The following is a 14,981-nucleotide window of genomic DNA, read 5'->3' on the forward strand; positions in this document are numbered from 1 at the left end:
TGGGGCCTTCGTAGTCGGACGTCGATTGTCTGAATTTAGAAAACAGAAAACGAAAATCTGAATGTGCGAACGAAAGTCTGAACATGGAAGTCTATAAACGGATATTGGATTTCGGAAGACTGAAATTGGAGATTGGAAATGACAAGCTGGGATTCGAAAGTCGGAAACCGAGAGTATGAAAGTGGATGTCTGAAAATGGGAATCAGATTTGAAATAACTAAAAATAGAGATCGTAAGTGAAAAGTTTAAAGTCAGAAGTCTGGAAACGGAAATTGGAAAACAGAAGCCTAAAGACGAGGTTAAATTTCGCTAGGATGAAGTCGGAAGTTCAAAATCGAGAGTCTGAAAACGGGAACCTAGAAAGGAACTATAATTTTCGCATGTCGAAAAACTGGATCCTGAATCTTGTAACCTTGAAATGGAAAACTGAATGTTGAATTCAGATTGCGGAAGTCACAAAAAAGGATCATAAAGTCTGAAACCGGAAGATTAAAAATGTATTCGGTATTCAGCTATGTTGAAATACTACAACCAGCAATAATCTTATCCGTTTTTCTCTTCTATTTTCATGCTCATCGTCCGAATTCCATATCAAAAAGTTGTAATTGCTTATTTCGTCATGTTTCTGAAAGTATTCATGTTCTGCAGAAGTATTCACACAATGCGTATTCCTGCCAAGAATATCAAAAATTGTAGAACAGAATTTCATTACCGTATAGTATGATAGAATTTATTCACAATATGAACCTATCTGTATTGTCTTATGTAGTCAGCAAGATCAAAGTCGAGACACCTTCTTTTCAAGCTAACTTCCAAAAACTCATGATTCACTTCCATTTGGAAAAACCAGATACGAGAAGTGTCACTGAAGATTCGATGCGGTGGTCCAATTAGTCCGTGAAGAGTTTCGTAGTCAATTGTAGTGTTTTTGAAGTGAATAATGAATCTTTGGAAAGTGGTCGATAGTAGAAGATGCTGAAATTATCAATCTTTAAAAATTCTCATAATCATCACTCACATCTTTAAGATATAGCACATCTTCTGAACTGATTGTATCCACTTCTATCCAAATTCTGGAAAAATGAGTAATATTCATTTTTTGAATAGAAGTGGATATTGGCTCTGATCGAATCTCCAGTTCTGTCGCACTCTTCCACTGTTCCAGTTGACATATCTCGTCCAATACAAACGGTTTCAACATGGACTCTGGGTATTTAACCCTGTCCCCGAGTCTTTCATATTCCCATCTTGGATCGTTCACTTCAATTTTTTTCAAGCAATTTGGGTCAAGGTACGGAAGGATTTGCATCAAATTGTTGTCAGTACAACATAACAATTCCAACACTTTCACTTTTAATAAGTGACTTCTTGCTGATAGAATTTCTTTAAGTTTCTCCAAAAATTGAATGGTAAGTTGATTGACACGCTCGAATTTTTCAATGCTTGGTTCCTCCTTTTGAAGAGTGTCAATATACGAGAATATGAATTTCAACTCTTCTAAACACGTATTCTGATTTCTCAAGTTGACCTCAAAGTCATTCAAAACTTGGGCTTGCGCCTTCTGACACAACAAATTTCTGTCCTCAGAAGTTTCATGTTTCCCGTATAACCAGCTTCTTGAACTGTAACATCCTCCAGATCTAATACATGCACTTGGATGAATATCACTTGAGAAGTAAACATTATATTCATCAATGTGGGTAACGGGTTTGAGAAAATCAACGCAGCTCCTGATTCCACGAGACGTTTTACGGAGGTGTTGGCTGAAATTATAGAAATGAATAGTCAGATATGTCTACAGTAATACTTACACATTCCAAAACCCGAGTGATCGAATGACACGTTTCATAATCAATGGGTTCCCCAGAACCTTTGCAGATAAATCGTTGCTCAGTGTTAATTTCTGCAAAAAACCTTAACTCTTTTTTCCTAATATTCACTAACTTACCACTAAACGAGCAGATAACAACCGTCTATGTGACAGTCGGAACTTGATAAACTTCTCCGTCGAGCCGGGAGTTTCGTATTGCATTGGAAAACCAAAAATTGATCTCGAACTCACATAATCATGGACACAGTGTTTGTAATAAATGAAGATCTCAGTGAAAGTTGTTCGATGTAGAAAAAACTGGAAATATAACCAATCAATACATCAGAACTTAAAAAAACTAACTTTTTTCATTAATTCCAAATATTCTGGACGAATTGTGTGCAACTTGAAAACCAATTTCATCCGTTTTCCTTCATTCCATTTCACCAAAGCCAGAGCATCCTCCATATCGATATCCTCATCTCTATTTTCGAAACAAAATTCGACTTTCTTCAAAACCGATGGATCCAATAACTTGACGACTCTCATTGCCTGACTCATATCAACTGCATCGATCGATAGTCTTTTGACTTGAAGAAGTTCTTTCCTCGATTCCAGACACTTGAATATCTGGTTAATGACTGGGTCCAACTTTTCCTTTTTATAGTTGTCCTCAAGTCCGATGTATTTGATTTTGAGAGAATCCACGAGAGATTTTTGATTATTGATTATTTCTTCCAGGTCTTCAACGAAGTTTTTCAAAAAATCGTTCTTTTTCCTTGTTTCCTTATATTCGAAACTCTGTTTTCCATAGGGATCATTGAAATACAATTCACATTTCAGTGATTTCTCGGTGTATAATACTCCTATTGACGTTATTGGGCTCGATGACATTCTTGGATAATTCTGGGACATGTTCTGAAAATCAACAATAAGATTTTTATTTAAACCATACAAATGAATGGTCAGAGAGAAATAAATTGTTTAAAAAGCTTATACAAACTAAACGAATGAACTCACTGAAAATTTCAAAATGTGTTTTTTCACCACAAAAACTGAATAAAAAAGGAAATGAAAAGGGGAAAAAACGGAGATAAGAGTGAGGAAGAAACATTGTAAACAAACGGAAACCGGGTGACACATAATACACGTCAAATTCCAAAAAATATTAAAGACGAGAAATGTTGAGATTGTTTTAGGCTTAAAATGAAACATGCGTTTTCTGTACTTTTAATTGATAAGAAGTGTTTTCCTAAAATATTAGCACGACACGCTTCTTACAACCGCGCTCTACCAAAACCGCAGAAAAACGTGTGCCAAATTGAAATATTCAGAGAAAATGAGAAATTTCTAAAGGGATTTCGGTGGAGCGCAGTTGTAAAAACTGTGACGAGCTGATAACATGTACTGAAGCGATCGTTTAACAAGATTCAAAGTTAATTTCTTCGAAAATGTTTTATAACTTCTAGAAACTGTTTTTAGTTCAAAGATTATCTAAACTTTAAATTAAAAATGTTTTATTCAAATTTTATATCGATTTCTTATTTTCTGGAAACCTTGAAACTCAAAAAAGTCATTTGTGTCGGAAAATGTTTGAAAACAAGTTTTGAAGACAGTACAAGTGGTTGATTAAATTTAAACACCGTTTCAGCCGATAGGGGAGTTTGGAGACTAAGAGGATGTGACGATCACTCTGGGACCAAAGAACTACTGATTGAAGGACCAGTTATAGGAGGGACAACTTTGGATAATTCCCAGTGACAGGATATCACCACTTTCAACTTTTTGTTCCAACGATTTGTCTGAATGTAACGTTTCTGTATATTTGGTAGTCAGCAAGATTCAAATACTACAACCAGAAATTCACAAACTTTTCCGTTTAGTCAGCAAGATTCAAATACTACAACCAGAAATTCACAAACTTTTCCGTATTTCTCTTCTATTTTCATGCTCATCGTCCAAATTCAATATTGAATAGTTGTAATTGTTTATTTCGTCATGAAAGTTGTGTTCTACAGAAGTATCCACAGGATGAGAAAATTGAATTTCTGTCAAGAAGGTCAAAAGTTTATTAACATAATTCATTTATAGAGTTAACACAGTAATACTACATATATTATTCTATGTGGGAAGTAAGCTTAAACTCAATATATCTCATATCCAATCTGACTTTCAAAAATTGATGATTTACTTCCATTTGGAAAAACCAGATAATACGATCATTATCTCCATAGATTCGATGCGGTGGCCCCATTAGTCCAACAAGAGTTTCGTAGTCAATCGCCTTGTTTTTGAAGTGAATAATGAATCTTTGGAAAGTGGTCGATAGTAGAAGATGCTGAAATTATTGTATCTATAAAAGTTCCCATAATCATCACTCACATCTTTAAGATATAACACATCTTCTGAACTAATTGTTTCCACTTGCATATAAATTTTTGAGAAGTGAGTGATATTCATTTCTTGAATTGAAGTGGATATTGGCTGTGATCGAATCTCCAGTTCCGTCACGCTCTTCCACTGCTCCAACTGACATATCTCGTCCAGTACAAACGGTTTCAACAGGGATTCTGGATACTTTCTACTAAACGTGGAGTAACCGAGTATTCCATATTTCGTTGTCTGATCATTGAGTTCAATTTTTTTCAAGCAATTGGGATCAAGATACGGGAGGATTTGCATCACATTGTCGTCGGTACAACAAAACAATTCCAACTTTTTCACTTTTAGTAACTGACTTCTTCTTGATAGAGTTTCTTTAATTTTTCCCAAAAATTGAGCGGTAAGTTCATTGAGACGCTCGAATTCTTCTTGCTCCAGATTTTCCTCCTTTCGAAGAGTGTCAATATACGAGAATATGAATTTCAACTCTTCTAAACACGTATTCTGATTTCTCAAGTTGACCTCAAAGTCATTCAAAACTTGGGCTTGTGCCTTCTGACACAATTCATTTCTGTCCTCAGAAATTTCATGTTTCCCGTATAACCAGCTCCTTGTACTGTAACATCCAATTTTAATATGTGCACTTGGATGAATATCACTTAAGAACGAAACATTATATTCATCAATGTGAGTAACTGGTTTGAGGAAGTCAACGCAGTCTCTGATTCCACGAGACGTTTTACGGAGTCGTTGGCTGAAATCATTGAAATGAATAATCAGGTGTGTCTACAGTAATACTTACACATTCCAAAAGTTGAACGATTGAATGACACGTTTCATAATCAATGGATTCCCCAGAACCATTGCAGATACATCGTTGCTCAGTGTTTTTTTCTGTAAAATAACCTTAACTATTTATTTTCCATATTCAATATAACTTACCACTAAACCAGCAGTTAACAATAGGCTATGTGATAGTCGGAACTGAAAGAACTTCTCCTTCGAACCGGGAGTTTCATGTTGCATTGGAATATCCATAATTGTTCCCAAACTCGCATTTTCATTGACACATTGTTTATAATAAACGAAGATCTCAGTGAAAGTCGGTAGATGTAGAAGAAACTGAAAATATAACCAATCAATACATCAGTACTTCTCTTAAACAAACCTTTTTCACAGATTCCAAATATCCTGGGTGAAGTGTGTGCAACTTGAAAACCAGTTTCATCCGTTGTCCTTCATTCCATTTCACCAAAGCCAGAGCATCCTCTATATCGATTTCCTCATCTCTATTTTCAAAACAAAATTCGACTTTTTTCAAAACCGATGGATCCAATAACTTGACGACTGTCATTGCCTGACTCATATCGACTGCATCGATTGATAGTCTTTTGACTTGAAGAAGTTCTTTTCTCGATTCCAGACACTTGAATATCTGGTGAATCACTGGGTCCACCTTATTCTTTGTATAGTTTTCTTCAAGTCCGCTGTACTTGATATTGAGGGAATTGACAAGACCTGTTTGATTATTGATTATTTCTTCCGGGTATTCAACGAAGATTTTCAAATGATCGTTCCTTGTTTCCTTATACTCGAAACTCTGTTTTCCACAGGGATCATCGAAGTACAATTCACATTTCAGTGATTGCTCACTATAAAATATTCCTATCGACGTTATTGGGCTCGATGACATTCTTGGATAATTCTGGGGCATGTTCTGAAAACAACTACTGTAACATTTAAAAAACTGAGAGAGAAAAATAATGTTACTGAAAACCATAAAACTGAATTTTTGAAATGTGATTTTTTACGACATATAGACGAAATTTATAGAAACGGAGATAAGAATGAGGAAGAAAGAACAAGAAACTACAGAAATCATGAAACAAAAAGGTTTCAAAAAATTTTGCAAAATGAATACCAATGTGGCGGCCAGTTTCCGTTTGTTTACAATGTTTCTTCCTCACTCTTATCATCTCCGTCTTTTTCTCTTTCGACAGCGCTCACTTCTCTTCTTCCTTTTTTCCTTTTTTATCTAGTTTTCGTCGGTATGTCGTGAAAAACCACATTTTGAAATTTTAGTTTCTTAGTTGCCCGCGTACGAATACGGGGTGATAGGTTCCTGATAAAATAAGACGACAAAGAACACAGTTTCTTACAATAAATTTACTTTATTGCAAGAAAATAAATAAAGAGAGCGTAAAACTTACAAAACAATAGTTAAAACAACCAACGCTAAAACTAGAACTAACTCTGAAAGCCAACCGACTTCAGAAAACTACTTTTGCCACGTGGAGTACACGTGTCCACGTGAACTGACGCGCTGAGGTTACGGTAGGCGCGTGAGGCTTTGGCGGAGTGTCGTTGCGTATTTATTGTGAGGACTCGGAGAACTACAGGGTTATGAGGGTACCTTGCCACCGGCAACTTCTTGGTTTTCAGCAACATTATTTTTCTCTTTCCGTCAATTTGTATGAGTTTTAAAGATTTTATTGTTTTCTTTTCAGAACATGTCCCAGAATTATCCAAGAATGGCATTGAGTCCAATAACGTCAATGGGAATATTTTATACCGAGAAATCACTGAAATGTGAATTGTACTTTAATGATCCCTATGGAAAACAGAGTTTCGAATATAAGGAAACAAAGATCGATCATTTGAAAAACTTCGTCGAATACCTGGAAGAAATCATCTATAACCAAGCAGGTCTCGTGAATTCTCTCAAAATCAAGTACAGTGGACTTGAAGAAAACTATAAAAAGAACAAGTTGGACCCAGTCATTAACCAGATATTCAAGTGTCTGGAATCGAGAAAAGATCTTCTTCAAGTCAAAAGACTATCGATCGATGCAGTTGATATGAGTCAGGCAATGACAGTCGTCAAGTTATTGGATCCATCGGTTTTGAAGAAAGTCGAATTTTGTTTCGAAAATAGAGATGAGGATATCAATATAGAGGATGCTCTGGCTTTGGTAAAATGGAATGAAGGACAACGGATGAAATTGGTTTTCAAGTTACACACAATTCGTCCAGAATATTTGGAATCGGTGAAAAAAGTTGGTTCGAGGCAAGTATTGATGTATTGATTGGTTATATTTTCAGTTTCTTCTACAACAATCGACTTTCACTGAGATCTTCATTTATTACAAACACTGTGTCCACGATATCCCGAGTTTGAGAACAATTATTGGTGTTCCAATGCAACATGAAACTCCCGGCTCAAAGGAGAAGTTTATCAAGTTCCAACTGTCACATAGTCTGTTGTTATCTGCGGGTTTAGTGGTGAGTCGTATTGAAAAAAATATTTGATAAGAGAGTTAAAGTTATCTTGTAGAAATTAACTCTGAGCAACAATGTATCTGCAAAGGTTCTAGAGAATCCATTAATTATGAAACGTGTCATTCAATCGTTTGGGTTTTGGAATGTGTAAGTGTTACTGTAGACACATCCTACTTCAATCATTTCTATAATTTCAGCCAACGACTCCGTAAAACGTCTCGTGGAATCAGGGACTGCGTTGACTTTCTCAAACCCGTTACCAACATTGATGAATATAATGTTTTTTTCTTAAGTGATACTCATCCAAGTGCACGTATTGAAACTGGACGTTACTGGTCAAAAAACTGGATTTATGGGAAACATGAAACTTCTGAGGACAGAAATGTATTGTGTCAGAAGGCACAAGATCAAGTTTTGAATGACTTTGAGGTCAACTTGGGTCATCAGAATACGTGTTTAGAAAAATTGAAATTCATATTCTCGTATATTGACACTCTTCGAAAGGAGGAAAATCCGAACCCAAGCATTGAAGAATTTCAGCGTCTTAATCAACTTACCATTCAATTTTTGTGGAAACTTAAAGAAATTCTATCAACAAGAAGTCAGTTACTAAAAGTAAAAGTGTTGAAAGTGTTATGTTGTACCGACGACAATGTGATGAAAATTCTCCCGTACCTTGACCCAAAATGGTTGAAAAAAATTGAGCTGAATGATCCGAGATCGGAATATGGAAGACTCCGTGACAGGGTTAAATACCCAGAGTCCATGTTGAAACCGTTTGTATTGGACGAGATATGTCAGTTGGAGCAGTGGAAGAGTGCGAAAGAACTGAAGATTCGATCACAGCCAATACCCACTTCAATTCAAAAAATGAATATCACTCATTTTTCCAGAATTTGGATAGAAGTGGATACAATTAGTTCAGAAGATGTGTTATATTTGAAAAATGTAAGTGATGATTAGGAGAACTAGAACTTTTTATAACTTTTAAAATTTCAGCATCTTTTACTATCGACCACTTTCCAAAGATTCATAATTCGCTTCAAAAACACGACAATTGACTACGAAACTCTTCACGGACTAATTGGACCACCGGATCGAATCTTCAGCGATGATGATCGTATTTGGTTTTTCCAAATGGAAGTGAATCATCAATTCTTAGAAGTAAGCTTGGATAGAAGGTATCTCGAATTTGATCTTGCTGACTACAGAAGATTCTATGAAGTTATGCTATTAAACTTTTGATATTCTTGACGATATTCTACAATACACTTTTCTTATGGATACTTCTGCAGAACATTGATACATTCAGAAACATGACGAAATGAACAATTACAACTTTTCTATATGGAATTATGACGATATCTTGATGACGCTGCCTTGAGAAGACTTTTGAGCACAAAACTGCTCAATGAATGTTGCTCAATTCAAACTATCTGTTGTCTCCAAGGGATTTTCAGGATTTTTCAGAACGTGAAATTCACAACATTTCCTTCAATCAGTCATTCTTCGGTCCCAGAGTGACCAATTCGGTCATTGATCTTTTCAATTTCTTGATTTTTCAATGGGTCGTTACGATCTCTTGGTCTTCAAACTCCGTATTCGGTCATATCCGTGTTTAAATTTAATATACCGATGTAGTCGGTGTACCTCAATAATTTTCAAATTTTGTTCGATAGTCTCCAGTTATTTTCTGTACGCTAGTCCATCATTTCTTATGGGCCTAAGAACGAACGACGTTGTCTCTGAAATAAAAAAGAAACCGATATGCATAGCCTAAAACCTGAAAAAAAACCTGAACATGCGTTTTAAGTTTGCAGCTTTAGCTGGGAGAGACACAGGGCAACCAGAGACTCTAACTTCTCTGCGCCTCTCCTATCCGCATGTTCCCTAAGTTAATGATAACATGTAAAAGTCATACATACATTACACGATTTTAAATGATCCAGTTTCTATGGTTTTACAAATTTCGGCTACACTGAGCGATCTGTAATTTTACTCACTTTCACAGAAACTGCTATATCTCAAAAACCAAAAATGACATCAAAATGTTGTTAACTACAAAAATGTAGCCTCTAAAGTTCTTTATATTTTACTAGTTGATTACTTTTTTATAGCTATTAAGACTGGTGAGATATAAACGTTTAAAGTGCGCAGCTAGAGGAGAGACGCAGAGAAGGCACAGACTCCAGCTTCTCTGCGTCTCTCTCTCTCTCACTCTCCAATTTGGAACATCCAACATTTTGGTCTTCCAACGTCACAGTTCATCTCCAAATCACACAATTTGTGACCCTTTCTTATCTTATCGACCAATATTTTTCTCACTTCCTTATAAAACCGGATTCACATGATCTTCACAGCTGTCTCTAAAAAAATGTATTGATTTTTTCAGTCGCAACAAATCTGAAAACGTGGATCTCGACGAGACGGACGGTGACTCTTTCGACCGGATGAGAAGTGTGCTTGGCAACATGAACCCGGCCTATGGGCTCATGCATCGTATTAGATATCGTGAGAAATGACAGACGATTGATGAGAAATATTTGAAACTTTTTGATCTCAAAACGCCATGGTTTTATGTGGAGAAGCATGATGAATATAATACTAATAAAGTTGTTTGAAATTTTCTACAGAACATATATTAAAAAAACAAGTTATATCATTTTCTGGCAGGCATCTCCAATTTTTGAGGCCGCTGGTTGAGCAATGAGGCTCTCAATAGATGAGAAATCAGAGGGGGGAGTGACGAAATTATGTGGCAAGGGAGATACTGAAAATATATTCATAATTTTCGAGTTTTTTTCTTCTAAAAATTGTGATTTTTCGAAAAATCTTGGGTTCTTGCCGAGTGGTTAAGGTAACAATGCTTGTCCCTCAATGGATCGGGGGATCGATCCCCGCGGTGGTCAAATCTTCCGGAATCTTTTTTTTTGCGTGTTTTTTCGGGTTCTTCATGTCAAGTAACCACTAAATCTGAAGTTTTTGAGTTTTTTTGGCAGAAATTACCTGGAAACCTCCAACAGCTGTACAGCAATGGATTGAATGGTGAGAATTGATACATGTTGTTGAATGATATCGGGCTGGGTGAAACCAATTCTATAGATGATTTCAGATCTACTGGTAATAGTGCTGGTGGTGATGACACAGGTGAGCAACGAATTTCTTGGGTAGATGTTTTAGCTGAAACAAAATAAGGCTGATGACTTTTTTACATTAAAAAACACTCACTATCATTGTTTCGCACATTTTGCTCTGCCGGGACACCACCATGCAGAATTTTCAAAGCTTTAGCAGCTGAAATTAAAAAATAATCAATATATCAATTAAATGGAAACCAACCATTAATATTTCTTCCCAATAGAGTTTCCACCTCCTTCACGTCTTCCTCCTCTTGAATTTGTTGCCTTCGGAGTGCCACCTGCGCGGCATTAACTCGTTGTCTCTCAGCGATAAGTATACACTTCCTACATACGCAATCTTTCCAACCGCATAAGCGTTTGTGGCCTGGAGAAAGGGAAAATTTAAAGGAGAGAGTGTAGTTTGGTCTAGCTCTTAACAAATTTAGGACAAATCAGAGCTTGGGTGAATCAGAGACTCGAGTCATACTTTAGTAAGTATATACATACCTTTCAAAATAGTAGTCACTCCATGATTCTTACACCGTAAACATTTAGGTGGAGTCTTTGAATAATGGCCTCTCAGAATCTGATCGATACTGGTGAAACATGATGAAGATGTTGGCGAGGAGGACATTATCTGGAAAAACATACTAAATTTGCTTCATGTCGTCGGAAAGTTGCTCAAAATTGAGTGGAAGCAATTGAAAATGCTCAGAAACTTGATTTTGGCCGATTTGAGGTCGGCATTGCTGAAAAGACAAACCGAGCTTTTAATGCGCTGACACTGAACTAACGGTTTTGAGCCAAAAATGTGCGTTTAAAAAAATCGTTTAAAAATTGTTCAAATTGATTCAAAGCAACTGAAAATGCTTTAAAACTTAATTTTGACCGGTTGGAGTCCGAAATTGCTCAAATACGAAATGAAACGAGCAAATGATGCCCTGAGAATTCAATTTGAAGGATTTCGAGTAAAAAATTTTTCCAAGGCACACCAGAAACTCAAAAAAGCAAACCTATCTGAGAATAACTCTTCCTAACAAAACGAAACCTTAAAATGGAAATTCTATAAAAAAAGTTTCTGAGTGTTGTTTTATTGCCCCCCCCCCCCCCCCCTAATCTTTGAAAGGTGATTTCAGCATAATTAAATTCTCTCTAGAGAACTCAATCAACCTATAAAAAAGTGTGCTTGAAATCAGCTGTGGGATTCGGGTTCTGAGAATAAAATTTGGTTAGAAGAAACTATGTTTTTAGGTTTACACACACATCTTTACTAATAATATTCAACAGATCCGTCTGTCCGTTTATTTGTCGCTGATCATAACTCCGTCCGTAGTGGACCGATTTCTATGAAACCTAGATAGATAGATAGGAAATTGCGCTTAGATGATGCCCGAACTCTTCTTTTTTCAAAAATATAAAATTTGACGTCTTCTGGAGACGATGTCGATTTCAACAGTAGAAAGCGTTTAGAAAAGGTGTGTCCCGACAGGGTGGTAGAAAGTTCAAAAATTCAATCATACTACTGACTCGGTGTTTCTTGACTGCATTCTCGAGAGTGCCGCAGCTGCGCGTATATGGTGTAGCGGTCTACACAGATGACTCCCACGCACACGGTGGTGAGTTCGTTCCCTCCAGGTCGGAAATTTTTTTGGTTTTTTGTTTTGAAAACAACGGAATTGACTTTCCATGTGTCTTGAGAATTCTCTATAAATTTGTACCCCCATTGTTTCGAATTTGCTCTTTTGAATGATAATAATCAAAAAGTGCAAAACTCCCGAAAAAAGAATACTACTAAAGAAGTGATGGTGATTTGTAAATAAGGAACTTTGTTGTAGCACGGTTACCTTCAAAAATGTAAATGCTAGGATGAGATTTCGTTAAAAATTATCATGATGTGCCATATTTAGAGGACGGAGTCGACATCGCCGCCGATCAGTCCAAAATCGAAAATTGATATTTCAATTATCCCTTCCCGTTCGAAAAAAAGCAAAGTTACCAAATTTCTGTTCTTTCTGAAAGAGTCTTTTAAAATAGTTCCGGTCAATTTAGGATAAAAATCACTGAGAACATTTGTGAGTTCCTATTAGAAAAGTAGGGATTATGTTACGGAACGGACTGATCAGAGTCAGCAAAAACTATTTACAAAAGAAGAAGATTTTCATACAATATAAAATGTAAAAGAGAGAGGAACCGGGAAACCCTTTTTTTCTCTGTTACGTATCATAAGGTTCGGGGTTAGTATTAGATCACGCCTGATCGATGACGTTTTCAACGACCCTAAGGGTTTGTTAAAACTTATAGTTTTATTTCGCCATACGAGGAGGGAGGAGGGAGGCGGCATCGCCACCGATCAGTAAAAAAATTGTTATCTGAATTATTACTCGCTTTTTAGGGAGGTTCAAAAACCGCTCGTTCTATATTCCATATTGCATCAGGATAGAAAAAGTCATTGAGAGATTTTACAATTGTACTCTGCCGGAACGGACTGCTCTTAGTCTGTTATATTCCGAGAAGGGAGGCGGCATCGCCGCCGATCAGTCAAAAACTTCAGGAAGAATACTTTGAATCCATTTTTTGAAAATGTGAACAGAAAAGGCTTCAAGTTCTTGAACTTTAGTAAAAACATATGGTCTTAGTCTGCCATATTACGAGAAGGGGAGACGGCATCTCTGCCGATCAGTCAAAAAATAAGAGCTCATATCGGTATGATCACTCGCCTTTTGGGGAGGGAAGAGAGAAGAGTTATCAAGTTCACGTTCTTTTGTAAGACTGTTTCGAAATAAGGAAAACATAGGAAGAAAGTTCAAATTCGAAAACTCAAAAACAGATCATTCTCAATTCCATATTCTATCAGGATAGAAAAGTAATTGAGAAAGTTTGTAGAGTTTGAGTCTGAAAAGGAGAGATTTTACAATTGTGCTTTATCGGAACGAACTGCTCAGCTAAGAAGCGCCGCAGGCGCTGTAAAACTGAGAAGGGTGGTGTAGGGAAGGAGGTTTAGTCGCCGTTAGGCGACGTAAACCGACTGGTATATATATATGTATTCTACTATGAATTCATAATTGAAGGGTTGCAGAAATTTCTACTTTTGGAAAATTTGATTTTATGAAAAGTTTTTTAATAACAGGGTTAAGGAGTAAAGAGATTACAGGAAAACGAAACGATATTCAAAAGAAAATTACAAATTGGATAGGTCTCGACACAAAAGTAGCCTGGACTACTGTCGCGCCTTCGGCGCGTTATATATTGCGGCTACGATAGTTGTAATCTTCAGAATCTAGGAATTCACCCGATATGATTTTTCTAACATCCGCACAATCATGTCCCGGACATAAATCTCATGGTGTATATAGCTGTTGAGGCTGTCGCGCCTTTGGCGCTCTTTGCCATGTCGAATTCACTCAAATGCTCTGTGTTACAACTTTAAACAACATATATTTATTTAAACTCAATAATATTCAAATATCAAACACAAATTTTATAAATGCCCCTCTTTCAGACTTTCCATCAGTTTTTTTCCTTTTATCCCGTTGTCCCGTTAGCATATGTGAACTGCAAAAATGTATCCGTTTCGAAAATGAAAATATTAAATATTTTGAGGAATACAGTACGAACTCACATTATTCTCATTTCAGGTCTTATTAAAACAGTTTGTGACTTACTTTTTTTTTCAAAATCCAATTTAAAAATGTCCCAGATCCATTGTGCCATGGCCAGGAATAAATAAACAATGTATCATTATGGTCATCTTTTTCTGAAAACAATTTGTCACTATTTTAGTTTATTTTCAGACTCACTTCATTTAAAAAAATGTCATGTATCCATTGGATAAAGACCATTTTCACATAATATCTATTAAACATAATTCAATAAAAATCAGAATAAAACATTGGTAGTCCCACACCAGTTGGACAGAAAAAGAAGGGGAATAAAAAAAGAAGGGAGCTTTCAGGGAGCACATAAACTTAGAATGTTTCTATGGAACCAGGTACTTGAGAAGTAGGTCATGTGGTATCTAGGTAACGGTTACATGTTCTGGTGCCTTCGTAGTCGGACGTCGATTGTCTGAATTTAGAAAACAGAAAACGAAAATCTGAATGTGCGAACGAAATTCTGAACATGGAAGTCTATAAACGGATATTGGATTTCAGAGGACTGAAATTGGAGATTGGAAATGACAAGCTGGGATTCGAAAGTCGGAAACCGAGAGTATGAAAGTGGATGTCTGAAAATGGGAATCAGATTTGAAATAACTAAAAATAGAGATCGTAAGTGAAAAGTTTAAGGTCAGAAGTCTGAAAACAGATGCCTAAAAACAGCCTGAAAACGAGGGAAATTTTCGCTAGGTTGAAGTCGGAACCTAAATAGGAACCATAACTTTCGCAGACCGA

General features: G+C 36.4%; 3 protein-coding genes across 3 annotated transcripts; 1 reads left to right on the forward strand and 2 right to left on the reverse strand.

Annotated features, from left to right (window-relative positions):
• Positions 1 to 747: 747 nt before the first annotated feature.
• Positions 748 to 5,885, reverse strand: GCK72_011658 (uncharacterized protein; the record flags this gene model as incomplete). Its single annotated transcript, XM_053728600.1, has 10 exons — positions 748 to 975; positions 1,019 to 1,763; positions 1,812 to 1,903; positions 1,949 to 2,128; positions 2,174 to 2,728; positions 4,002 to 4,148; positions 4,193 to 4,946; positions 4,995 to 5,086; positions 5,135 to 5,314; positions 5,361 to 5,885. The coding sequence occupies 10 exons, from the start codon at positions 5,883 to 5,885 to the stop codon at positions 748 to 750; spliced, it is 3,498 nt and encodes a 1,165-aa protein (XP_053588177.1).
• Positions 5,886 to 6,702: 817 nt separating this feature from the next.
• Positions 6,703 to 9,993, forward strand: GCK72_011659 (uncharacterized protein; the record flags this gene model as incomplete). The annotated part of the gene is made up of 6 exons (XM_003093371.2): positions 6,703 to 7,248; positions 7,295 to 7,474; positions 7,527 to 7,618; positions 7,669 to 8,419; positions 8,471 to 8,652; positions 9,864 to 9,993. 6 exons carry the CDS (start codon positions 6,703 to 6,705, stop codon positions 9,991 to 9,993), a joined length of 1,881 nt encoding a protein of 626 aa, XP_003093419.2.
• Positions 9,994 to 10,125: 132 nt separating this feature from the next.
• On the reverse strand, positions 10,126 to 11,224 carry GCK72_011660 (uncharacterized protein; the record flags this gene model as incomplete). Its single annotated transcript, XM_053728601.1, has 5 exons — positions 10,126 to 10,241; positions 10,478 to 10,651; positions 10,700 to 10,765; positions 10,811 to 10,975; positions 11,098 to 11,224. 5 exons carry the CDS (start codon positions 11,222 to 11,224, stop codon positions 10,126 to 10,128), a joined length of 648 nt encoding a protein of 215 aa, XP_053588178.1.
• Between the last annotated feature and the right edge of the window lie 3,757 nt (positions 11,225 to 14,981).

This window comes from Caenorhabditis remanei, chromosome III, assembly GCF_010183535.1.
Source record: "Caenorhabditis remanei strain PX506 chromosome III, whole genome shotgun sequence".
NCBI classification, from domain to species: domain Eukaryota; kingdom Metazoa; phylum Nematoda; class Chromadorea; order Rhabditida; family Rhabditidae; genus Caenorhabditis; species Caenorhabditis remanei.